Source organism: Apiospora hydei (assembly GCF_038363865.1).
Source record: "Apiospora hydei strain CBS 114990 chromosome Unknown utg000011l_segment0_segment0, whole genome shotgun sequence".
NCBI classification, from domain to species: domain Eukaryota; kingdom Fungi; phylum Ascomycota; class Sordariomycetes; order Amphisphaeriales; family Apiosporaceae; genus Apiospora; species Apiospora hydei.
The window spans coordinates 19,115-44,669 of record NW_027117370.1 but is presented as its reverse complement, the minus strand read 5'-3'; the positions used below and the strand labels follow the sequence as shown (position 1 = coordinate 44,669).

The window sequence follows — 25,555 nt, the reverse complement described above, 5'->3', positions numbered from 1 at the left end:
CCTCTACCCTCACTCCCCATCGATGGCGTAGACGATGATGGTCGGAGCAACGGCAGCAGTATGCGGCAGAGTATCGAAGAACGCACACCTACCCCTGAACCGGATAACACGCGCCGCGCCATGTCCGAACCACACATTATCTCTCAGGAGCGCCTCCACCCAATCAGAGCCACTACCATGATCGCACCTTCTTCTTCCAACAACCGTAACAAAGACGAAGATCGACCTCCTAACAAGAGAACCGTTTCCGACTCGGCCGGGCTCGAGTACTACCAGCCCCCCACCCCAGCCAGCCTCCAAGACAACGGCGAAGAAGTAGAAGACGTGGGCTACGATTCCGAGCCTAACATGCCCCGGAACCGCCGTCCTGACCGCGACCGAGGAGATGCGGAACAGGCAAGGGACATGAATGGAGACGGCAACAGAGACTATTTCAGCCCATCCCATTCACACTCCCGCAGGAACAGTGGTTCTTCCCAACATCATCACCACCACCACCATCAACGCCCCTCATCCTCCTCTTCCTCCCTTGCCAACGAAGAAGCCACTACTACGGAGCCCCATATCGCTTCCTCTTCTTCTTCTGCCACCCCTACGACGGCAACAGTATCGACTAACGCTACCTCTACCACCACATCCCCTCAACCGGGAGAAAACGGGGAAGATAGTGTAGGGAGGCACAATGATGGCCTACCTCCCCATCATCACGCGTTGTCTATATGTAATGGAGGACACAACAATATTCCCACCCACGAAGATGTCCAAAATGGCGTGGAGCCGATGATCGAGGGAGGCTATAACAGCATTGCAACAAATAACACAATGGCGGAACCGTCACACCGCGCGGCCAGACCGCCTATAACTCATACAGGTTCATTGAGGAAGCCATTGCCATCGCTGCCAGAAAATCCCGATCCTGATATGGACTCGGATACGGATCACAGTATAGGTTCAAACCTTGATCAAGAATAGCAGCAGGTTGCATTTTCGCTATTCTTGTATTGTATTTAAGCTAGAGTAATGAATTACGAGCAATGAGATACCACTTTGTTTCCTAAGTAGGACTTGCAATGATTAACCTTGGGTGCTTACCTTCGTCTACACCGCATAACATTCATCGGCATCATGGACAGTCACGGGCTTCATGAGGGGAAAGATAAGGGAAAACAACGAATGCGTTCAAGACTATCTAAGTACCTGTCGCCGTCGGTGTCACACCAAGTGCAATACCAAATCGACCCGAGAATCAAGCGGCGCCCAATGATTCCCAATTATGAGTTGAGACAATTGTCGAGAAGTGAGAGCAGAGGCGGATAACCGTGGCTGCCCAAGGGTAGGCATATTAGTAGGTGAGCCGACGCGAATAGTGCAAGGAAATCGAAGCAGAAAGGAGAGAAGATCATCGCGAAGATCTCGGAGCTGTGCCGAAATCGGTGATTATTCCGTAGTCTGACGTGAACTGATCAGATCGGAGATGGCCGGAAATGGCCGGATAATGCATGCGGTTGCCGATGAAACGATGAGTAAATCTACCGGTAGGGCTGGGCACGTGAAGACTGCGCTGGGCGTGTAAGACTCCTAAGGCCTCACTGCGGAGAGAAGTGAGAGTAAGGAGGGTACGACGTCTCGTAATCGAACTCCTCGAGAGCTGCCAGGCGAGTGCCGCGATCATATTGAGAGCGGCGACGCCGCTGCTCGTCGCGGTAGTGTTGACCAGCGTTAGGAGTGAAGAGACCAACGTGCTCTGCATTCTCACAGCTTCGCTTCATCTTCGAGTGGTTATCCGGAGCAGGGAAGGGTTCCTCCTCGCCGGCTTGGGCAGGGGCGGGGCCATTGCTGGTGTAGTACAACTTAGGGCGGTAATGGGCAGCCTCGAGCATAACCGAGCTGTTGCGGAACTTCTGGACCAAGCAATCCTTTCCCTGAATCGTGGCATAAGAGATCTCAGCAACCTTGTCGCTCTTGAAGCAGTTCCATCGCTGGTTTCCACGTGCTCGGACAAAGTCGATGATGTCAAGCGGATCGACGAAATTGATGAAAGCATAACCCACGTTGCAATCGTTGGCGAAATCGATACGGAGATACATAAAGTCGTACTTGCCCCAGCTTGAGTCATCGACGATGCGCTTCAACATGGCCTGGTCAACCTTGTTGGGGATGTTGCGAAGCATGATCGTGGTACGCACATCGATACCCTCTCGGATACGAGATATGTCAACGTGATTATGCTGGCTGCTGGTGTTGCCGTGATGGTAGGGAGCTCGCTGGATTCTAATAGCGTGCTGTCGGCGACCGTCAATGCTTCTGGGATAAGCCTCCCCGTTTCTGCTGAATCCATCCAAGGGTCTGGGGTACTGAGGAAAGCCGGAGTAGGCATCCATAACTCTGGGATAACCCATAGAACGAGGCGATGCCCACACTTGTTGGTACTGGTCCAGCAGATAGGGGCCGGGGTAAACCATACCAACCATACCCAACGGAGTTTGAACCTGGGGACGTGAGATTGACAGTCGCTGTAGGTCATTGGCCAAGTCCGATGAGTTGCCAGGGCGCAGGGCAGGAACTGGGGCCGGGATGTCAGGTCGATGGAGCGTCATGCAAATCTGGAACCCTTGCTGTAGTGTTTGTTAGCAGAAAGTTCTCACATCTGGTAGAAATATCGACCATACATACCTCCGTGTTATGCAAGTGGAGCTTCGCGACTGCCTGCAGAGAAACGTCGTTCTCACAGTATTCAACAATAGCATTGAAAACGCTACCCTCGACACCCGTAGCCTGCAGCTTGAATGCAAACAGATCACCTTCACTCTGTAGCTTTTGCTGCAGCATATCGTACAGCTGCAGAGGATTGGTTCCAGCAAGAGACGGGGGAGCGAAGACGGCGAGGGCGACCTGACCTTCGTGTGCTGTAATGATGCCACCCGTGGGATTGATCGCCTGTGAGAACTCACGAGGGTTGATGTAGAGGGCAATCCATCCTTTTCCACCAAGCTGAGAGTTTTGATGGAAGATGCAGGCATCTCGAATGTTGCTGAAGCGGGCGTAGACCACATTGCCGCGAAGCTCAATCTGGTTCGTACCCGACAGATTGAAACCACGCTGAGCAAGAACCTCCTAGGAGTTAGCTGAGAACAAAGTGGACAGTGGCCATAATGACTCACAGAGAGATAATTATCGACCTCGACCTTGTGGATGGGAGCACCATTGGGAACGTAGATTATGAGGCATCGTGACAGGCCAACATCAGTGCTGAGACCTTGGTGAACGAAGCCGTCGGCTTCCCCGGTGGCAATGACAGTAGGCGGTCCACTGGCGGGTGGAACAGGAGTAGACGACTGAGGCGAGAAACTGGAGGCAGTAGGAGAGAGGCCGTAGCTATTTACGAAAGGATCGCGATAGCGACGACGAGAATCCAGAGAAGCAGGCGAAGCGGCAACAGTGGTGCCTCTCGAATCGCGAAGGCCTAATCCCATAGAATGCGAAGCTCGAACGGAACGAGAGACACCATCATCGGGAGAGAAGGTAGTCAAGCGTGTGTCCGGTGTACCGTTGAAAGAATCAGCGGCTCCACTGGAGGAGCGAGGGGATTGCATGACCAAAATAGACAATGCCAAGGGTGTTGCGTGTGGTGGAATGGAGGTGGGAGGAGGGGGGTTGAGGAGTTGGTGATGGTAGGTTGAGAATTAGGACTCGAAGAAATCTTCCGAGAACTTGGAGCGCTCCGACCCGAACTTATAGGATACCTAAGTTGGAACTCGTCGATGTTTACCTTGGAGAGGAGTGAATACAATATCCTCGTCGATCTGAGATGGCTGACTTCCGAGAAGTGGTGAATGCAAGTGGTTTTGACGTGTGGTGACAATGATCGCCGAGTGCCACAGATCTAAGATCGCTAACTTTCTAGAAGTGATGGTAACGAGTGAATGTTTATGTGTGATGGCAAAGATCGCCGAGTGTCTACCATAAGGTCGCCGACTTTCTAGAAGGTGGTGAACACAAGTGGTTGTTGATGTGTTGGAGACGAGGGTCGCCGAGTGCCTCAGAGGGGGAGGAAGGTGGAGTAATATATCGCCAGGACGAGGCTGTTGAACAACCGAACGAAACGAAAACCGTTCAATCTCGCACCTGCCTCGACTGGATGTTGTGGAAGGGACAAAAAACAGGTCGAGGGGTGATGAAGTGACGCTCCTTCCCTCAGACGTGAAACAGCACTTCTTGCCTTTTTTCCTTTCCAGACTGTAGTGCCTATATTTCGGAACGGAAGGTACGAAGGACGAGGGGATGTTGGCCAGCGTGACTTCTGTTTCCACTCCATTTCACTACAGCGACCAATCCCGGAGAAAACGTTCGGGTCATGCCATGCAACACTCCATCACTCAGCTTCACATTGGACATGACTTATATCTGCGCATCAAAACAGGCTTAGGCATCGGCATATTGGGTACTGAGGCGATATGTGTCATCCCTATTTCCTTATTAGGCAGGGAAAGGGGCCTTTGCCAGCAGATTATTGGTCAGGCTCGCGTCTAGTGTACATTGAGGGCAAAAAATACTTGGGCCCAAATAAACACCTGAACACATGAGCATTTACCCCTGAATATAATGGTAAAAGGGTCAACGCAATAGGAAATGCAGTACAGGATTTCTTCTTTGGAAGCCAAACAGATGGGAACATATTTCCTAAATCATTAAGTTGGAAGAACTAGCCATGGGAATTTTCGCACACGATACATTAAATGATGCTTGGGATGATGCGTGGAGATGACCAAGTCTGCGCCTAGGGGACCGAAAGAGTCACTGGTGATCACGCGGCGGGAACTCTTCAGACCTTCAGACAGACAAGGTAGGTGAAACTGTGGCCCTTGGGAGGGTTGAGTTCGCTGTGACTAAAGCAAATGGAATATCTGAAATTTGAATGGCCTTCACAGCACTCGCATTCATCTCTCTTTCCAAGATTACATGGGCATTACATGTTATGCACAAGAAAGGCGACTTGGGTGTCGCAGCTTCTTCAGATGTACAAAGAGCTATGCTAATAAAAGAACAGGTATGTTAAGGAAGACCGCAAGTTCAGTTCAAGTCAATAATTACATGAGGGGTGTGATACAAGGTGATGTCAGGGGGTCCATCCTTTGGCGTCTTGCCCCTATAGAATTCAATTGTTTGATTTTGTCTGCATCAAAATGAAGCAGGGAGATGTTCGTCGGGTCTTACGAAACGAAAAGTAACAGGCCAATGGTCTTTGGGAAATGGCCTGCCCACTGGTGGGACAGGAGTTGGCTGTAGGAATAGGATAGGGGCAACGGGCCGACCTCCGACAATAGCACAATTCAGTGGTCCAACGCCATAGCTAGCAGGCTCTGCTCACGACATCCCAATCTTGTGTTGTATAATCAAGCTTCAATATCCTATTCTTTACTTGATGAACAGCGTCGCCCCCCCTATCTCGGGCACTCATCCAAGGACCCCCTTCTTTCGCCCACCTACCAACCTAATAACTCCTCGGCAGTCCCAACACCTTCTCCCCAATATAATTCATAATCATCTCCCTTGACACAGGCGCGATCCGTGGCACCAGGCACTCCCGCAGCCACCGCTCAACGTCGTACTCGACCGCGTACCCCATGCCGCCATGCGTCAAGACAGCCCGCTCGCACGCCGTGAACGCCGCCTCAGCCGCGAGGTACTTGGCAGTATTAGCCGCGACGCCCACCGCATCCTGCCGGATCTTCGAACTCTCACCACCCTCCGTCGTGGTTCTCTGGCTTAGGTCATACAACCGGGCCGCATGATACGTCGCATGCTTCGCCGCCTCGAGCCGCATATACGCATCCGCGAGCGGGTGCGCGATCCCCTGATTCGCCCCGATCGGCCGCCCGAACACGACGCGCTCGCGCGCATAGCCGGCCGCGCGCGCCACCGCGGCGTAGCCCAGCCCCAGGGCCTCGCCGGCCAGCAGGCAGCGCTCGGCGTTCATGCCGTGCAGGATGATCTTGAACCCCTGGTTCTCGGTCCCGATCAGCGTGTCGGCCGGGATCGGGTAGTTGTCGAAGAAGACCTCGTTGGCGTCGACGGCGCGGCCGCCCATCTTCTTGATCTTGCGCATGTCCAGGCCTGGCGTGTTTTCCCGGTCGAGGTCGATGCAGAATAGTGACAGGCCCTCGCTCGGCTTCTTCACTTCCTCGAGCGGCGTCGTGCGGGCGAGCAGCATCATCTTCCGCGCCACCTGTGCGCATGTGATCCAGATTTTCTGGCCCGTGACACTGTATGATTTACCATCTGCACTCTTCTGAGCCAGGGTGCGCAGGCGGAGCGTGTCGAGTCCTGTGTTGGGCTCCGTGACGCCGAAGCACGTCCGCCACTCGCCCGAGATGATCTTGGGAATCGTGCCCTCCCGCTGCTCCCGGCTGCCGAACCTGGTCAGTGGCTGGGTCGCGTAGACGTTGCCGTGGATCGATTGGGCGCCTGCCATACCCGCTCCGGATTCTGCGATGGTCTGCATCATCATGGTTGCTTCCGAGATGCCAAGTCCAGACCCTCCCAGTTCTTCCGGCAGTGCGATTCCTAACCATCCGTCCTTGGCCAGAGCTGCGTGAAACTCCTTGGGGTCTTGTTCGTGCTGATCATGTTCTTGCCAGTAACTGTTGGAGAACTTGGCGCACAAGGTTGCCACAGCTTCTCGGACTGTCATCTGATTCTCGGTGAAACCAATTGTTTCCATGATATGCCGCCGGCTCGTGGCTGAGAAGCATCTGCGATGGGCAGCAACATTGCTGCCTGATACATTTGGACTCGCTTTCTGCAACAGGGATCTGGCAAAGCCACGACCCGCTCTTGTAAGCTGCCGCAAAGCTCGAGACATTCTCTTTCCCTTTAGCTTCACTCGGATGAAGTGGAATGCTTGCAGGTAGTGGGTGAGTAGATTCAGAGGTAAAATCAACTGTTGACGTGAACGATACCTCAGTTCTAGCTTTCTCAACGAACCTCGGTAGTAACATAACACAGCGTCGACGATAATGGAAATAGCAGCGGGGTGCTTAACCCCGCTACCCCAGATGCATCAAGTAGATCATCACTTACACGGATAAGTATGCAGCAGTGGGCGAATCTCTTGGAATACTGCTGGACTACAAAAGACCACTGTTGCATTTTTACCCCTCCAAGTTCTTTACTCTCCTGAACACCCGTCCGGTCTGGTGATGCCGAAATAACCTACAGTAGCCGCGCAGCAAAGTTTACTTCGTCTCGTCCCGGGCGTCGAACCGTCTCTCCGCACTCCGCACTCCGCACTCTAAGATCGCCAAGGAAACCGGGGATCAGATCCCCTAAAGTGGACCTCGGCTTGTAAGTCGAGACGTACCAGTCAGCGTATGGACATTTGCTGTGCCGGTTTGATCATTTGATATAACATAATTCAAAGTTATACCTAAGCAATAATCCGAATCACTAACTATAACACAGGGATATTTGTAATAACCCTCTTATCGGACACAAATCATTGGGTCGAGTTGTGCTTGGGATGGCAGGCAAAGCGCCGAGGAGCTTCACGCTCCTCCACGGCTATAGACCGTCGCGACTCCTCGCATCACCACCGCCAGTAGTAACAGCCCGACGGAGCTTCTGGACCAGCAGCACAAGACGTTCCACATCCACATCCACATCCCAGCCCAAGCCCAAGCCCAATAAGCCAGACAAATCCCACCTCCCCTCCACGGCATAACCGTCGTCTCCCCTAGAACAAGCCATCGCCGCCCCGATCTGCACCCGCCACCTAGCCGACCTCGGCGCCCGCATCATCAAAATCGAGCGCCCCGGCGCCGGCGACTTCGCCCGCTCCTACGACTCCCGCGTCGGTCCCGGTCTCTCCTCGCACTTCGTCTGGGCGAACCGGTCGAAAGAAAGCCTAGCCCTCGACCTCAAACAGCCCCGGGACCTCTCCATCCTCCGCAAACTCATCGCCGACCTGCCGGCCGACGTGCTAGTCCAAAACCTGGCCCCGGGAGCCGCAGACCGCCTGGGCCTCTCGTACGACTCCCTCAAAGAAAAACACCCGAGCCTCATCGTCTGCGACATCTCCGGCTACGGGTCCACCGGGCCCTACCGCGACAAAAAGGCCTACGATCTGCTCGTGCAGAGCGAAGCCGGCCTCCTCTCGACGACCGGCGGCGCCGACGGCAAGTCGCCCGCCAAAGTCGGCATCTCCATCGCCGACATCGCCTCGGGCATGTACGCCCTGACCAGCATCATGGGCGCGCTGATGCGGCGGGAGCGGGACAAGACGGACCCCAAAACGGGCTGCCGGATTGATATCTCCATGCTCGAGGCCATGGTCGAGTGGATGAGCTTCCCGCTCTACTACACCTACCAAGGCCAGCCGGGGCCCCGGCCCATGGGCGCTTTCCACGCCGCAATCTACCCCTACGGCCCCTTCGAGACGGGCGGCGGGGGCTCCGTCATGCTGGGTGTCCAGAACGAGCGAGAATGGACGCGGCTCTGTGCAGAAGTGCTGCACGATGCGGCGCTGGCGGTGGACACGCGGTTCGCCACTAATCTGAAGCGAGTGGAAAACCGCGAGGCCCTGCAGCACATCATGATCCGGTCTTTCAGCCAACTCTCGGCAGAAGAGGTCATTGCAAGGCTCGACGCGGCGGGCATTGCCAATGCCAAGGTGAGCGACATGCAGGGTGTCTGGGAACACCCACAGCTCAAGGCACGGCGCCGATGGACAGAAGTTGGGACCTCACAGGGGGCCCGTGCCGGCATTACTTCCGCCAGGAGTCTCGGATGTTGACAATGCCAAGATGGAGGAGGTGCCTAGTGTTGGACAACATAATGATGCTATTTTGAAAGAACTAGGATTATAGGACTACATAAACGTGTATAAACACCGGCCTGGCTCGGTATCTGAAGTCGATATGAAATTTATAATGCATTGAATCTTCTGCACTATCTCTATTAGAAGTACATCTGCTACACTGTCAGGATCGCTATTCCTGGTATTCCTACAGTCTCTTCTTCTTGGATCCCCGGGTAGAGGATCAGCTCCATGCTCCAGAGCCTGAAACCATCGCTTCTCCCATCATCAAAGTGATGGAAGATAAAAGAAGCATATGAAAAAAGAAGCTAAGGTCGGGGTATCGCGTTCGTTGGTCCCTTTCCTTGCTCGCCCAAAACAACGTAGGTGTAGTTCCCAAAGTTGTGAGTTTCTGATACACGTACCAATCGTTTCCTCTTTACCGTCGAGGTCCGTTGCCCTTGATGTAGATGAAAAAAGCAACCCTAACGCCCCCAACGAATTTTCCGTGTCTTGCAAAGATGTCACAACAGCCTGATATGCAAATTCTCCCCGATCTTTCCTTGGCAGATCAAAGGAGACCAGAAGTGTAGAAGAAAGTCGCAGGTCTATCGGATTGTCAATTATGATGCCGCCCAAAAAATTTGTCAGCGGGTATTATTATTCGCCGCCCTGTTCGCTAGGAGCATCGCTGGCCCCTCCATTAACAGGGGCGACCCCGTTTGTTGATACCAGTTTGATCCGGGTAGGATTTGCCAGCGGCTGCGGGGTTCCGGCACTGGTGGTGGGCGCAGCACTGCTCTCCTTGGCGGAGGGATCCTCCAGCTCGGCCAGCTCTGGATGGTCGCTAAGCGCCTGTTGCGCTTTGGCATTAAAGTAATTCTATTGACACAAAGTTAGCGAAAGTCCCTCAACGTTTCTATGCTCGTCTTGAACTTACCTCCATGACAATGGCATCCGAGTAAAGTAGACTGCCGTCTTCGTTGTACGTCTTGCAGTTACTGCACATGAGCATGATGTCCTTGCGCATGTCGTTGACACTGTTGTACTCCTCCTTCTTGATCTTTGCCATTATCTGGTTCATGCAGATAGGGTTCTGAATGAGAAGGTAGTAGTCGCCGTAGTCACGCTTCGAGGGCAGTTTGATGAAAGGACCAATGATGAGTCGCTTGATAGGCTCGTCGTCCCCATCTTCATCCTTCTCTTCAGGTTCAATGGGGTCGTCGGCCTCTAATGACATCAATCCGTCATGAATGCTGCGTAGAGTCCTTTGCAAGATCTGGCGCGTCTCAGGTGGTATGCGAGAGTCATTGCCATTAGTTGCCACCGCCTTGGGCCGTCCGCCGGGCCCACGGCGCTTCTTCGCAGGTGGCTCGCCATCTTCATCTTCCACCTTCCGCTTCTCGATGTTCTTGCTGCCCGGTTTGCGACCTCGCTTCTTCGGTGGTGTCTCAACCTCCTCAGTGGATGCCCTACTAGCGACTGGCGAGTTTGCCCCGGAGGTATTGTTCATCGCGGCCAGGCGCTTGAATCGATTGGTTTCCCGTCTCTCTTTGCGAGCATTCTTTCTCGCCGCGGCGGCCTCCGGCGAATCCTCGTCATCGTCGACAGCCATGAGCCATTGCTCTTCAGTCAGGCCATCATCGTACTTGACGCGAGTACGCTCACGAGCGCCGCGACCAAGGACCTCTTCCTCCTCTTCAGGCTCGGGGTTACCCTCATTCAGATAGATATCCGGCAGTTCGTTTTCAGCCATAAGACGGGGCATCTGCTTAGACCCGGGAGCATTGCCGTAAGTCAGGTCCTTGGCTCGCTCCTCATCGAGTTTGTTGAAGAGAGTCAGTTCGTCGTCGTTTCGGGCAAGGATCATATTGAGCTCCTCATCATCCATTTCATCTTGGTCGCCAGTTTCGGCCATATCGGCGGTCTCGAGCAATGTACGCAGCATAGCGTCACGGTCCGTTTCTGAGGACTTGTTATCGAAACGACCAGCCTGGATAACCTTGCCATCCATATCAAGCTTGTACCTGGCGCGCTCCAGAATCTTCTCTTCGACGGAGTTGGAACTGATGAGTCGAAGAATTCGGACCTCGTTCTTCTGACCGATACGATGAGCACGATCCTGAGCCTGCAAATCTTGATGCGGGTTCCAATCAGAATCGTAGATGATGACGGTGTCAGCAGTCTGGAGGTTGAGACCGAGACCACCTGCACGCGTGGACAGCAAGAACATGAAATAAGGCGAATCAGGAGCGTTGAAAACCCTCAGCAAATCTGATCGATCTTCAGATTTGGTGGTACCATCCAGTCGAAGGAACTGGATGCCGCGGAACCGCAGGAAATCCTCCATGATGTCCATAATGGCAGTCATCTGGAAGAACATGAGAACTCTGTGGCCACTGGCCTTGTACTTGGGGAGAATACGGTCCAAAAGCTCGAATTTGCCAGATGTCCTCCACAGTAAATCGTTGGCCGTACTCAAGGGGTTCATCTGGTTCTCCACTTCGTCGAACACGAAGGGATGGTTGCAGAGCTTCCTGAGCTGCATGATCATGTTGCTCAGACCACGAACCGAGGCCTTTCCGCCCTTGCCGTCGCTCACAGCAATCTTGTTGTGCGTGACCATCTGCTTGTACAGGCGGTTTTGCAGGGCGGAGAACTTGCACTTGATGACCTTCTCGGTCTTGTCGGGCAGATCCTTCTCGACATCCTTCTTCAGACGTCGCAGCAAGAAGGGTCGCAGAACTTTGTGGAGACGTCGAATGACCAGGATTTGTTCTTCTTCGTTAAGCTCCATCTTGTCCTGACTGCCGGTGTTTGCGAAAGGCGTATTGAACCACTCATCGAACGTCTTGACCGACTTGAAGATGTTCGGCAGGACAAAGTTAAGCATGGCCCATAGCTCACCAAGGTTGTTCTGGAGAGGAGTACCAGTAAGAATGAGGCGGAACCGCGTGCTGTAGTATTGGGATATCGTTGCGCTGAGCTTCGAGTTGGTGTTCTTCATTCGGTGACCTTCGTCGATGATCATGTGGAACCACTTGATCTTACTCAGAACCGGGCGATCCTTGATGATGTACTCGTAAGTCGTAAGCAGGACCTGGAAACGGCCTTGGCGGATTTTATCCTGCTGTTGCTTTCGAGCGTTCGGTGGGCCCTTGTATACAACCTTGGCGACGTCCGGAGCCCACTTCTCGAACTCGAGGTTCCAGTTAGTCAGAGTACTCAGAGGCACAATGACTAAGTACGGGCCGTTTTGCAACTTCTTCTCAATGAGATAGGTGACCAAACTGATGGTCTGGATTGTTTTTCCGAGACCCATTTCATCGGCCAGAATACCGTTGAGGTTGTTGTTGTATAATGACAGCATCCACTGCAGACCTTTGATCTGGTACTCTTTGAGGTTACCACCAACGAGCATATCGGCTTGCTGTGTGACTTCCTCTTTAACACGATGGGCCACTGCGTAGTAGTCAATCTTGCGACCGCCGTCTTCATCCTCGCCCTCGTCGACCTCGCTTTCCTCATCTTCGGGGGCCTCGCCGTTACCATGGAGTTCATAAGCCTGCCGTTGCTGTGCCTTGACAGATGAGGCCAGTTGAGCCAAGAAGCCATCGGTCTGTCTGAGCAGATGGGTGATACGCGTATCCTTGGCTTGGTCAAGCAGTTTGAGATAAGCCTCCTCATCGTTGGCCTTGAGGGCCTGCAGACGTTGCTTGGCAGTTCGCTCAATACGCTTCTGTTCCTCCTTTTCGATGTTGAAGTGATGAGAGTACATTGTGCGACCCATCTTGGCGGTTCTGGCTCTAGCCGCATTGGCGCTTTCGAGGATCTCCGACTTGTTGTTCTGCACGGATTGGAGGAAGTCAATGTGCTTCTTCTTTTCACGGTGCTCGCGAGCGTCTCGCTGCTGCTTCTCCAGCTTCTCGGTGATGCGCGCTTCGCGAACATTCTGCTTCTTGGTGCGGCGATATTGACTGCGGTTCGTGGTCATAGCCAGGTTGTCGTAGTGCATCATCTGTCGCCCAACCTTTTCCCGAAGGTTCCTTTGCTTAGCATAGAGACCCAATGCCTTCATTTCAATGATGGCTTTCCGCTTCATGGTGTCATCTGCCTCAATCGTATCTTTAGTGGTGTCCCAGTGGGCGATGTTTCCGGGAAGCGCCTTGAGTTCGGAATACCGCGCACGCATGCGGCTGAAGATGATCTTTTCGCGCTCATGCCTCATTTGTTCCAAGTCAACGCCGGTGGGGAAACAGCTGGGTACAACCAGGCGCTGTTTCCTCTGGCTATGGTCGAAATAGGTGATCTCCCGTCGCAAAAGACCCGACTCGTAAGGCGACTTCACCATCTTATATGTGGGTCCCTTGGGTGCAGGCGGAGCTTCGGGTTCAGCGGGAGTCACATCGGGCCCTACGGACGCAGCCTTGACGGATTCGGGGACAGGAGTGGCGGCCGTAGCAGGGGCAGGCTGAGCTGGAGTAGAGTGCTCAACAACAGCCTGTCTACGTTGGCGCTGGGCACTGAGGGCCTGCTGCACAGCATAGGGGACACCGGCATTCTTGCCAAGGAACTTGAAGGCCTGGATTTGCTGTCTCAACAAACTAAGCTGCTGTTGAGAGAATTGCGAGGCTGAAGATGCCGTTGAAGGCGAGGCCGCAGTCGGTTGAGGTCCTGACGTGGAAGGAAGTGCAGACGCGCCCAGTGCTACTGAACTAGCCGGTTGTGATGGCTGAGGCGCAGGTGGCTGCTGGGCCTGGGATCCGGAAGGTGCTCCATTGACTTGTCCGCCATTGGTGGCATTATGTTGTTGCATTTGTTGTTGATGATGTTGCTGCTGCTGCATCTGCATTGCCTGCTGCTGTTGTTGTTGGCGGAAGGCATTCTGCATCTGTTGATGTTGTTGGACGTTCACCAGGATCTGGTTGAGCCTCATATACTCGGGATCGGACTTGGGCACACCTCGTTCTTGCATTTGTTTGAAACGCTGTGAACGAATTAGCAAAGGCGAATTACGACGAGGCAGATATAACCAGAGTTGAGTTTTTGACGAAGCTCGCCGAGGGGGTAAGGGATCAGAGAATACTAACCATGAACATCTCCTTAATCTGTTGGCCATTCATCTGCTGAGGCATACCCTGAGGCCCAGGGTGCTGGACAGCAGGGGGCGCCTGAACCGATGCCATGATCAAGATCCGGCACTTTATTAGTGACCGGTCAAGTGGACTTCTATGGAACTTCGGCTTCGAGCTGTTGTAGGATCGTTGATCACAAGGTCATGACTATTTGCCCCGAGTGGACTATTTGGGAGAGGTCGCGTTAGTAAAAAAGGCCAGTCGCTCAGCTTCCTGCAGGTAAAGAAAAGCAACGAGAACACGATAGCACACAGGCAATGGCGGACTGATGGGGTGAAAAGATAAAACTGGACGCGTCGCAAAAGTTATGGGGTGGGTGAAGTTGCGCCAGGACTTACTATACTATCTCGGCGATCCTAGACAATAGATTTTGGCAGCGCGTAATTGCAACGTATACAGCCAGGGAGCGCAGGCCGGCGAAAGATAATGCAGTTCCAGACGCGACTAAAGCGAAATAAGGGTAATGATTGCGATGGGAAAGGGACGAATCGATGGACAAAACGCGCTGTGGAGACTAGAAAGCGAGCGCGGGTGTGGTAGTTGGTGGTGGTAGTGTGTAGGATGGGCTTCGCAAATGGTAAGAGGACGTGGGACGCGGAGGGCGGATTGGGAGTTCAGAAAACCGCCGCGTCGAAAAAGTCGGTAGAAGGGCCGGTCGGGTGGTGCAAAAGTGCCGGAAAACGAAGGTTGCTGCCTCTTCCCGATGGTTGTCGATGGATTTAGAGGGGGGATAGGCGATGCGGCTCGTTTTTTGGATGCGCGACCGATTGATGGCGTGGAGTGAGATGGTTTGATGTGAGAGACGAACCTGGGGAGCCTTTGCCAAATTTGCTGGCTGGGAACACTGACCACTGCCGACTGCCTGAAATTGGGAAGCGTGCCAAGTGTGTTTTGGACGCAATGCTCGTACTGTGGTCCGTGACCCCGGAAACACTATACTCCGAGTGGATCTGGCCTCTGGTGTGGATACGTATCACTGGTAGAGCAGCCAATCAGAATTAAACGCTGCTCTCAGATACAGCAGCTATGCTTCATCGTGGCTCAGGTTGAATTGCTTGCTTTCCATTGAAGACAGGTAACACCTACATTCAATGAGGGCTTCTATTAAAGATGAATGTCGCTGTTGCAGCTCTTGTCAATAAGCACAATGTGAATGCAGGTAGGCTGAAAAAAGTAAAGAGTTGGTTTGATTCAAAAAGGCCTCTCTGGCCGTGTTGGCTGCGAGCGCACTATGGCTGGCCGTTTCGCAAAGCAGCTCTTTGTCCCGCAGTCGCAAGCAATCGCCGTCAGTCAGTGAGTTCCTTTTTCAGCATCCAACCCCAAAGCTTATTGGCAGTATAACCTGGGCGTTGGAACAAGATCGTCAAGCAATGCGCTCCTCGTTTCATTGGTCGATCTGATCCCAGTCCCCTTGTTGCGCACTTACATTTAGAGGACGCATACCACGTATGACGGAAAGCTTCCCATCTTTTTATGCTTAAACGCTGCTGTCCTACCAGGCCGCGTCTCCACAGCTTTTGGAGGCTAAAGTAAGATTATACGCGCATGATTAGTTAAGACTGCCTGGCGGTTTCCGCATCAAGACATGACGTCCCTAATTGGACCCATGTAACCACGTAGATCCAGACAATTCATCGCGGCAGTCGAGGCCTTGCCGCCTGCCCAACGCCAGGGGTGCGAACGCCTGCCCCGAGCACACCCTATTGCTGGACAGCCTGGGCTTTCTTGGCCCATACTTGTACTAGGCACTTGAGGCAGGCAAAGCCACCAGGAACGCTCCTCTCGTAATACCGCTGTTTACCCCTCCAGCTTTTCACCGCTTGACCCGTTTCTTGTCAGGGCCCTCATCCTCATCGTCGCTCACCTCCGCGTATTGAGTCACAGGCTGCGTATCAGCATAGGCGCCAGTAAACTTTGGGTCCTTCTTGGCCAAATCTGCATATTTGAGCAGTGCTTCTCGAGGGTCTTCGTACAACATCTTGCTGAGCGGAATATTTTCGCTAACATGCTTGGAATCGGGTTGATTGCGCATGAAGGGCGTGATCTGTTGGACTTGGGGTCTTCGGGGGTCTTTCGATCTGCCCGAAGCAGTAACACCGGCTTTTCGCGAGCCCGAAAGTGCGCCAGGAGCCACGATCGCGTCGCCTGAAAGACCAAGGGACTGATCCGTGGTGAACTCCGGATTGTCATCGACGTGTCGTTTCTTCGGTGCCCTCGACATGACATCTTTGGCACCACGCGTTGACATGTTGGGGTTGTATAGAATGTGTGTTTCACCGTTAGCCGAACCAGTGACGATTTGATTGATCTTGGGGTGCCAGTTCACGGTGACCAGCGGTTTGCCAGGAGTGATGGGTGTTGTATATTCCGCACTCAAGTTTCCTGGATTGAGGATATGCAAATGACCGGTGCTCGAACCAGTGATGATGCTGGCCGAATTGGGTCCGTATTTGATATTCGTCATCGGGTAGTGATCCGATGTCGACGGATGGTCAACAGTGACAAGAGGCTCCTTGAATTTGCGAGTATCCCATAGCTTGATCAGGTTGTCACCGCCGCGAGTCACAACCATGCGACCATCGGAGCTGATGTCAACTCCGCCAGTCCATGTGTTGGCTTTATGTGCGTCTCTGATCTCGGCAGCAGGCCGTGACCAGGGGCCATTGCCACTCCACATGACCAATGTGCCATCCAAAGCTGCCGACACCAGGACGTTGCTTCCACCTTGGGCCGGAGCTCCCCAAGCCACTGCGGTCATTCTTGATCTGCCTGCAACGCCGAGGGCCTTGGACTTGAAGACCAATACTTCTTTCTGACAGCGTTTGTTGTTGATATCCCAGATGCGCAACGTGCTATCTGTTCCTGCCGTAACGCACAGGTTCTTGTCGGTGGGGTGCCAGGTACCGGTGGTGATTTCCGATACGTGTCCCTTCGTATTATTCATATCCCGCAGGTACATGTCGCCCTTGACGAACTCGGTGATAACGTCGCCGTCGCGAGACAGGATCTTGGCCTGGGGGTGTGCTGATATACATAGAAACATGCTTCCGGCGAGAGGGTTGAACTCGACATGATGAATCGGATGCGCCTCAGAAGCAGCTGAAGCCTTGGTCTGGTAGGGATCGACACTCCGGAAAGCGCGGATAGTGGTGGGAGTCATGGAGGCGAAGTCGTGCAGCTTCACAGTACAGTCGATAGATCCTGACACCAGTCTGCCACCGGCCGGGTCCAGGGATACTGAAGTGACTGCGCGGTCGTGTGTCTTGATGACCATCTCATGCGACGTGGGATATTCATCCTCGTCCTCGCTGTCATCCGAGTCGTCATCGTCATCGTCGCTAACCTTCCCAGCATCTGAGCTCGATTCGGGTCGCTGCTGGACCTCCTTCCCTTCTCTAACTGTGGCTTTTCTGTTGGTCGCTTACTGCGCTCGAGTTGCGCGGAAATGTCAGCCTCTTTGGATTTCTTGCCGAAAGAGGTCGGTAGGAAGGCGCGCATGGGGTCATCTTCGGCCAGGTCTGGTCCTTCGACCTGAAATTCGTCGTCGTCGCTCATCTCGGTCAAATGATGGGTCGTTGATGGGTAGCGCGGCTGGTCGAAGAGAAGATTGTAGACAGCGATCACGAGGCTGAAGGAAACGAAGCTTACCGCAGATGTTACGTTAGTGGCTTGTGGTTTAGGCGCAGGTTCGTGTCACAGTGTTACCCCACCCAGCCATTCCCAAGCCTAGCAAAGCCTGGAGATGGCTCGGATGGAGAGCGCAAAGAGCCAGCAGCATGAACTAAAACCCACCCACCACCGTGTGAAGCGCTTCAGTGCAGCTTCAGTGACAGCATGTGGTACGCCAAGCCATGATACGACTGGTTAATGACGGAGGATCGCTTGTATCGGCATCGGGCAGGGCCTGGAGAACCACAATTTCTTTGGAGGAGCACCCCCAAAGACCCTCTAATTGTTAATGCCCGCGATTCATGTCCGAGTTGACGGGTTACCTACAATCATTATCAAATCCAAGGGACCAATAGCTTCACAGTCGCTTTTTGTTACCCACTCTACAACTCCCTCCCTCGATAGATATCTCAGAAGTTCCCAGCGAAACGCCTCCCTCCTGTGTGCTCAACTTTCTATACCTCACTATTTCGCGAGAGAGAAAAAAGATACCTGAAAGTCTCCTGATGCCAAAAGGTCGAGTGGTTTCCCCCTAGCAATGCGACTTTCCTACGCGTTTCCAAGTCCAAGTCGTCACATATGGTTACTCGAGCCTCTCCGGTTTATCTAGAGAGCGGCCTGCCTCGGCAGCTCACCTCGGAAGCGCGCCCCAACCACCCCCTCCTGTACTGAAAGTCCCACGATCGCGACTCAGGCGAGAGGTTCTGGTGTAACCGTCCCTTCACGATGCCGGTCATGCCGAAAAGCTACGATGCGAGCTGGGCCCTCGCAGGCTCGGGCGACAACTCGGGCCCGAGGATTGGAAACTGGAGTTCCTTGATTGGCATCATCACGTCCATTGTCGGAAACATCCTGATCGCATTGGCCTTGAATGTCCAGAGGTATTCGCACATCAAGCTGCAGAAGCGCAAAACAGAAGCAAGGGAAAGGGCGAAAGAGGCGTTGCGAAGAGCCCAGAATGGCGGCGGGCGAAACGGATACGGCGCAATCAACAACTCGATCGCAGACTCTGATCATGACGCCGGCGAAGAAGATGACGTCTTGGAATCGCGCCCTCTGATGCATTCAACCGACTCCGGGCGACTCGTCGTGGAGCGGCACCTCCGCCGACGAGAAGGAAGTCGCATCAACATATCTCAAGTCACCATCATGGTGGCTGGGCCAGGTGCTTATGACGGTGGGAGAGATGGGCAACTTCCTGGCGTACGGTTTTGCGCCGGCTTCTATCGTGTCACCTCTTGGGGTCGTGGCCTTGATATCCAACTGCGTCATAGCACCGCTCTTCTTTGGCGAGATCTTCCGGGCCCGGGACTTCTGGGGTGTCGTCATCGCTGTTGGAGGCGCTGTAACCGTTGTGCTGAGCGCGAAACAAGAGGAAACGAAACTAGAGCCTCATGACGTGTGGGACGCTATTACAACGATGGAATTCGAGATTTACATGGGTGTATCCATCTTCTTGATCATTGTTCTGATGTGGGCTAGTCCCAGATACGGCAACCGTAGCATCCTCATTGATCTGGGTCTGGTTGGGCTATTCGGTAAGTCTACACTTATTGCTTGCAGTTTGGAGATATACTGACTCGAAGCAGGGGGCTACACGGCGCTTACCACGAAGGGCGTTTCCTCTATGCTGTCCTCGACTCTTTGGAGGGCATTCGCAACTCCAGTCACCTACGGCCTACTAGTCGTCCTACTGAGTACGGCAGTGATGCAGGTTCGCTACGTGAACAAAGCACTTCAACGGTTTGATTCGACTCAAGTCATTCCCATCCAATTTGTCTTGTTTACTCTTTCTGTAATCATTGGAAGTGCGATCCTGTACCGCGACTTTGAGCGTACTACCTTGCAGCAAGGCATTAAGTTCATCGGGGGCTGCGTCTTGACCTTTTTCGGCGTCTTTCTTATTACCAGCGGCCGGCCCCGCCATGACGACGAGGATGAACTATCGGACGACGAAAACATCGAAGAAACTATCGGCCTGACGGAACAAGAGACCAATGGCGATCGTTCAGCGAAGCCAAGCAACCACCACCGAGCAAGAAGCAGCGTTTCGAGCACTGTTTCTTCCCGCCACTCCTCTAGGCGAGCCTCGCGTATTAGTTTTGCCGAGTCAGGGGTGAATAACCCCTTGAACTCTGTGTTGCATAACACAGGCGTGCCCTCCTCAAGAAAACCCGAAGGTTCAGTGTCTCGGACCTCGTTACCCTTGGAATCCTCGCCATTACTCAATAACCCCTGGCGGAACTCGGTGGAGGACCGCCCACCACATCCCGGCTTCATGCCGACCTTTTCGGACGATAGTGTCGTTACGATACACTCGGCTACCTCGACGAATACTGATCCGTCGCCCACTACTGGATTCGGGGCCGCACCTTCTACAACAACCTACCCTACTACGAATACACCATCGGAGAGACCTACGACGCCGCGGCCTTCATTCTCGTCGTCTAGACCCCACAGTCATCATTTCTCGAATACGATTATGTCGCCCTCGCCACTCTCCTCCACCATCACGGCAGTAGTGGCCGATACGCTACTACGCGATGACCACACCATGCCCCGGCGGAAGTCGATCCGGCGGTTGCGGCCGACCATCAGATCTAGTCTATTCGTCTCCCAGGATGAGGACGATCTGGAGGCGCAAGAGTCGGGTGCCCTGCGGCCCACGGCAACAGAACCGAACCTGTTGCATAGCACTGCACCGACGACGCCATCTGCCGGGGCTGTGGCGGACCCGATGATGGCGGCCGGGGAACGACAAGGGCTCCGCGGGCGTGCTCGTAGTGTTAGCAACACCCTGGGCGACTTCTTCGGCCGTAAGAGCAAGCGGCGCAACACGAACCCTGAGACTAGCTCGAGCGGCAACAGCCCAGCCGGTGAACGTGTGGCACCGGTAGCAACGACGACAGCAGCTGACAACTCGGGGCCAGGAGCACAGCGGGGTGGTGCCACCTCCTAACAGAGAGCGTGCTGTGGAAGAGGAAGTAGAATCGCGGGCTTTTACATGTAGGAAAAAGACCTATTGCACTTGTCATTTGAGGCGCGGGCTATGCTACAGCCACATCCTGTTTTGTTTGAGAGCGTTCAGAGACCTGCATTGGATAGGCGTTCAAGTGTTTCCCTCTTTTTTTCTGGTCTAATTGTATGAGAGAGCTTGTTCCCACTATACTGTTAATACCCCTCGATCGTCGTCGAGCTCTTCTTCTGAGCCAGCGGGCGACCGCCTTATAGAATTTTGCCACTACAAAGAAAGATCAATCAATCGTATATGGACTCGCAACGTTGTCCATCTCCCTCGTATAAGATGAAATTCCCCAGACTGTTTGTTCTCAATGCAGACCAAGGTCAGCAGCAGCAGCATGCCGAATACCCATCTTCGCCCTTACTTGGTGATCCGCCAAGCTCGCAGGCGGTCCAATTGGGAGGAGCCTGCTTACCGCTACCCGACTTGGCATATGCACGTTGCTGGGATGATAGCTCGATAATGACGATGGTTGATGTAGGATTTCCACCTCCCACAGCGAGAGAAGTGAAAACCGGCCGCGCGGCGAACAACCACCACCACCATTCTGTTACTGCTGCTGCTGCTGCTGGTATGCGATATGCGGGTTGCACCACCCCAAGGCCCGACCAACCTCTCTCCCCCAGAGTGGGAATTGGGGCTTATGGTTGGTAGCACGTTCGCATATTGTCGCTTGTATTACTACTCTCTGTCGGTTCTTGTTTTGTTTGGCGAACCTTTTTCCAATTCAGTCACGTCACGCACGTAGGCCAAGGGTTTGCTTGCTTTTGCTTCCCGATATATAGGTCCTCAATAACACCCTGATGCCGCTATCCAGTATTTGACAGGCCAGGGAAACCCTTTTCTCCAGACTCAAATACATACTCTTCCGTTCATCACTTGCATTTGCATTAGTGTGTTCTGCAGATCGAAACTTTCATAAAGAAAAAAAAAGAAAAAGAAAAGTGAAGGTCTCATTATCACCATTACCCACCGTGACTTCTCTCCTGCTACGGGCAGTTTCCACACTGTTACACAGCTTATCCATCCATCCACCAAACATGGCCGACATAACCTCAACCCTAGCCCCGGCGATGAGCTCCATGGCAGCCCCTCCAGCCCCGACGCCATCCGCCGTCTACACGCCCGACCCGGCCTGCCTGGACCCGTCCAACAGCGCCAACTACTGGGCCGTGACGACGAGCTGCGACCTGTCCGACATCCCCCTGGGGAACCAGTACAACAGCTCGCCCTACCCGGACTGGCTGCACTGCACCGTCCCCATGTTCGGCGCGCCCGGCTACGGCAACCCGCAGGCCGCGTCCTGCCTCGCGGGCGGGCCGGGCTACCCCGGCGCGGCGGCCCAGGGAGAGGAGCCCAAGACGTACTACGAGGGCTGTCCCGTCGGGTACGCCCCGGCGGCCGTGAGCTCGAGGCCGGGTTATGATGTTTACAGCTATACCGAGGGGAGCTTTGATATCAGCTACTACCAGACAACGTGTTGTCCTACGTGAGTTTGTTCACTTGCCACTTTTTGGCCTCGTTCTATATGTTTTCTCTTCGCTTTGCTAACTCGTGTATGCACATGTAGTGTCTACCCCTTCCAAGCCCGCACCCTAGGCCAAGGCCAAAGCACCAGCACCTCGCACGACGGGACCTGGTACTCCGTCTACGTGTACCCGATGCCGGAGTGCTACGCGACCTCCATCAAAGCGCTCTCGGGCGGCAAGGAGCTCCCCATGCAGACGACGTCCAACACGCAACAGTGGGACAAGAAACGACGACAGGAAGAAACAGCAGCGGCGCCGGAACCGACGACGACCTGGAACTACGAGGACGGCACCCTGTACGCCCTGCCGCAGATCATGGCCCACACCGTCTTCATGGGCACGCACACGTGCTACGAGGACTGCTCGACCTGGATGCAGCACTACTACCCGGACGGGACGGGGGCGCCCGGCGAGCGCCATACGGAGACGGGCGAGAGGAGGATGCCGCGGCCGTCTGAGACGGAAGGCGGGGGAGAGAATAACTCACCTACCCCTACTGTTATTGCTACTAATGAAGGAGGAGGCAGCAGCGAAGAGAGCAACCCTGTCCCTTCACCTACAGCTACTGCTACCGGCTCAGGAGGATCAGGGTCGGAATCGGGTGGTGACGATGGTATCGAAATTATCGAGCCTGAGGACCCTTCCGATAAGGAATCCCCCAACTCCCAGTCACCTGACGTCTCATTGGCGTCGCGCATACGAGGCGGAATCAATGTAGGGAGCTGTAGTATTGTGGCCTTGATGATTCCTTTGTTGGTAGCGACTCTAGTTCTGTAGAGTGTTCAAAGTCCGAAACGTCTTGTATCTATCTTAATAATACAAAGCCTACTTAATTTATTCATCATACATGCCTCGTTAATTATAGAGAGTGAGCCTCGGTGCAATAGCCGCGAACCTTACAAACTTCAATGGCATGTACTTTCTTAGACCAGGAGTCGGAAGGCTTGTATACTTCATCTATTGGACGCACTGTAGCCGTCGCAACACCACTTTGGATCTTGCCCAGTGAATCAATCGACACCTACAAACCAGAGAGAAATTAACTGGCATTATTATCTGCGCAGTGCAAAAAAGAAAATAATATCAAATGTCGGGTGCCGAACATGCTCAGCAAAAACAAAAAAGGAAGCATGCTTTTGTTATCAGAAGCGCGTGGTAATTCTCAAGTGATGAGAGTGGGATTCGAACCCACGCGGATTGCTCCACCAGGATGAAGATATTAAGGTGACCTTAACCTGACGCCATAACCAACTCGGCCATCTCACCGGTTGCTTGTTGAGAGACTGCAGCTTATGGCAGTATTGATCGGCTGCATCTGATGGTGGGCGAGCTATACTTGATAGCACGGGAATAAAAGAGGGGTCAAGCCCCGGAGACTGACAGTACAACCTGAGAGCTAAACTGACGGGCTAACCACCCGACTGACCAACATACGCAGGGAAAGGGGGGCAGGACACGGATTCAGTGGTAACGAAGACTGATTCACATAGTCTATTAGAGGTACCTACTTTACTCACTCTTCAGATTCTACCCACGTCCAAAACAAAGAGTCGGTACTCAGGTATGCAATGTCTCCAAGAAATGCGGGTGGGATTCATCCTGGTGTTCCTTTGTATTCTGCTGCTCCAACCCCATTCACAAATGCGCAAGTCTACTACTTAGTTTTGATATGATACACACGTGCTGCTCCCTCCTTCAACTAGAAAAAGTTGGCGACCTCGGCCAACCATGTGTTCACCCGATCAAGGCCTTGAGCGACTAAAAAGTCATGATTAGAGAACCTCTAGTCTTCTTCGTCACCTTCCGCATCAGCGTCTTCTTCCACCTCCACGCCCTCCTCGTCACCACCGCCCTCCTGATGCTCCTCAACCTCGGTGCTCCCGTACGGATGCGTCTTGAAGCCCTCGATCTGCTCCATAATTTGCTCAGGGGGCGCATCCACCGTAACGTGCAGCTCGTCTATGATCTGCTCGTTCTCGTCGGCAAGCCCTGCTTGCACACGCGCAATGTTCTTCATGCGCTGAGGCCGGATGGTGCTGCGCTGCATAACCGGGTAGAAGTACGCAGCCTTCTGATGCATCGCCGTCTTGTCGTTGTTGATGGCCAGGAGTAGTTCCTTGTCATACTTGGTCGTGTGGTTGAACTCGGTCTCCTGCGTCGTCTCATAAGCGCGGACGCGCTGGAAGGGGAATACAGGCTTGCCATCCTCGTTCTTGGTCGGGTAAAGCGAGTCGTCGTCACATTTGGGAGAATCAGGGTCGAACCGCTGGCGGAACTTGGCGGCATTTGGAGCGGTATCGGGCAGGAAGAAGGCGTAGTTCATGGCGTTCTCCGGCTTGGGGTTGTTCGCAGGGTCGGCCTCGTAAGCCTCCAGCATGGTTTGGAAGTTGGCCTCTTCTACTTCCGATTTGTCCAATGGCTGGAACAGGCCATGGAGGAGACGCTTGTCATATGTAGAGCTGTCGGATACCGGATTGTTTAAGAATTTGATGGTTACGTACGCTCCCGAGTCTGGGAAGGCTTCTTGGTCGGGCAGCAAGGGGTACGCATCTACAAGACGCAGATTGCGTTTGCTGGGATGCCGTACGCGGGAAGTATCTTTGAGGTTCGCCTCGGCCGCAGCGAAGCCCTGGTCAATCTTTCTCTTGACATAGGCTGGGGAGTCTCGGTCTGGTTCGGGCGATCGTCGCTTCGGCGCCCGCTTGATGGGCTTCGGGTTGACACTCCGAAGTGGTCCGCCGCTCCCCTGGTGCGATTTCCCGCTGGCAGCGATGTACTCGGTCCTGCGCAAGAACGATACGGCACCATCGCCTGTCTTGGGTTTGCCGAGCTGTGCTATCGATCTCAAAAGAGGCTTGTCGTGCGGATGGGGCTGGGGCGCTTGTGCAGGCGCTTGGATAGCTGGCGGTATCACACATTAGATGTCTTGTCGTCCGAAACAGAATTGGCATGCCGAACTTACAACTCTCGTCTCCATCGAAAATGCCTGGCATTCCCACCAAGTCCAAGGGCATACCCAGCTCGGCATCGGCCTCAATATTCAAGGGCTGCTCTCGGGCCAGTCTTCCAGCAAAGCTGGGGGCTGTGTAATGCCCACTTGCCAGGCCGGTGTTGGGAATGTCGAGAAGCTTCGGGGGATGAGGTGGAGGTGGAAGGGCATTAGAGAAACGGATGCGCGCTATGAAATCCTGGTGGACTGGGCGGCGCTCGCCATTTCGCGATGAGGACGCCATGTCGAAAAGCGCCCAGGCAGGGTGCGATCGGGCCGGTGGAGATGCGACAAGATGAGGCTATGAAGGTAAGTTTATGCCGGGTTGAATGTCGTGAAATGGAGAGATCAAGTGGTATCAGGTGGTGGGTCAAGAGCAAGGCTGAGAATGGCGGTGATGTTGTCGAGATGTAGCAC

At 53.9% G+C, this 25,555-nt stretch overlaps 9 protein-coding genes across 9 annotated transcripts; 4 read left to right on the top strand and 5 right to left on the bottom strand.

Moving 5' to 3' along the window:
- Positions 1-60: 60 nt before the first annotated feature.
- On the top strand, positions 61-972 carry PG997_015226 (UNC-like C-terminal-domain-containing protein; the record flags this gene model as incomplete). The annotated part of the gene is made up of 1 exon (XM_066819540.1): positions 61-972. The coding sequence occupies one exon, from the start codon at positions 61-63 to the stop codon at positions 970-972; it is 912 nt and encodes a 303-aa protein (XP_066660425.1).
- Positions 973-1,586: 614 nt separating this feature from the next.
- On the bottom strand, positions 1,587-3,593 carry PG997_015225 (uncharacterized protein; the record flags this gene model as incomplete). Its single annotated transcript, XM_066819539.1, has 3 exons — positions 1,587-2,615; positions 2,674-3,114; positions 3,162-3,593. The coding sequence occupies 3 exons, from the start codon at positions 3,591-3,593 to the stop codon at positions 1,587-1,589; spliced, it is 1,902 nt and encodes a 633-aa protein (XP_066660424.1).
- Positions 3,594-5,491: 1,898 nt separating this feature from the next.
- Positions 5,492-6,721, bottom strand: PG997_015224 (acyl-CoA dehydrogenase/oxidase; the record flags this gene model as incomplete). The annotated part of the gene is made up of 1 exon (XM_066819538.1): positions 5,492-6,721. The coding sequence occupies one exon, from the start codon at positions 6,719-6,721 to the stop codon at positions 5,492-5,494; it is 1,230 nt and encodes a 409-aa protein (XP_066660423.1).
- Positions 6,722-7,519: 798 nt separating this feature from the next.
- On the top strand, positions 7,520-8,791 carry PG997_015223 (uncharacterized protein; the record flags this gene model as incomplete). The annotated part of the gene is made up of 2 exons (XM_066819537.1): positions 7,520-7,640; positions 7,737-8,791. 2 exons carry the CDS (start codon positions 7,520-7,522, stop codon positions 8,789-8,791), a joined length of 1,176 nt encoding a protein of 391 aa, XP_066660422.1.
- Positions 8,792-9,454: 663 nt separating this feature from the next.
- PG997_015222 (SNF2-family ATP dependent chromatin remodeling factor snf21) lies at positions 9,455-13,980 on the bottom strand (the record flags this gene model as incomplete). The annotated part of the gene is made up of 3 exons (XM_066819536.1): positions 9,455-9,676; positions 9,735-13,781; positions 13,885-13,980. 3 exons carry the CDS (start codon positions 13,978-13,980, stop codon positions 9,455-9,457), a joined length of 4,365 nt encoding a protein of 1,454 aa, XP_066660421.1.
- Positions 13,981-15,742: 1,762 nt separating this feature from the next.
- Positions 15,743-17,484, bottom strand: PG997_015221 (WD repeat domain-containing protein; the record flags this gene model as incomplete). Its single annotated transcript, XM_066819535.1, has 2 exons — positions 15,743-17,283; positions 17,355-17,484. 2 exons carry the CDS (start codon positions 17,482-17,484, stop codon positions 15,743-15,745), a joined length of 1,671 nt encoding a protein of 556 aa, XP_066660420.1.
- An 840-nt stretch (positions 17,485-18,324) lies between these two features.
- On the top strand, positions 18,325-20,557 carry PG997_015220 (uncharacterized protein; the record flags this gene model as incomplete). Its single annotated transcript, XM_066819534.1, has 3 exons — positions 18,325-18,775; positions 18,873-19,136; positions 19,188-20,557. The coding sequence occupies 3 exons, from the start codon at positions 18,325-18,327 to the stop codon at positions 20,555-20,557; spliced, it is 2,085 nt and encodes a 694-aa protein (XP_066660419.1).
- Positions 20,558-21,660: 1,103 nt separating this feature from the next.
- Positions 21,661-22,926, top strand: PG997_015219 (uncharacterized protein; the record flags this gene model as incomplete). Its single annotated transcript, XM_066819533.1, has 2 exons — positions 21,661-22,109; positions 22,191-22,926. 2 exons carry the CDS (start codon positions 21,661-21,663, stop codon positions 22,924-22,926), a joined length of 1,185 nt encoding a protein of 394 aa, XP_066660418.1.
- A 1,006-nt stretch (positions 22,927-23,932) lies between these two features.
- On the bottom strand, positions 23,933-25,382 carry PG997_015218 (RNA polymerase II-associated- Paf1; the record flags this gene model as incomplete). The annotated part of the gene is made up of 2 exons (XM_066819532.1): positions 23,933-25,050; positions 25,112-25,382. 2 exons carry the CDS (start codon positions 25,380-25,382, stop codon positions 23,933-23,935), a joined length of 1,389 nt encoding a protein of 462 aa, XP_066660417.1.
- Between the last annotated feature and the right edge of the window lie 173 nt (positions 25,383-25,555).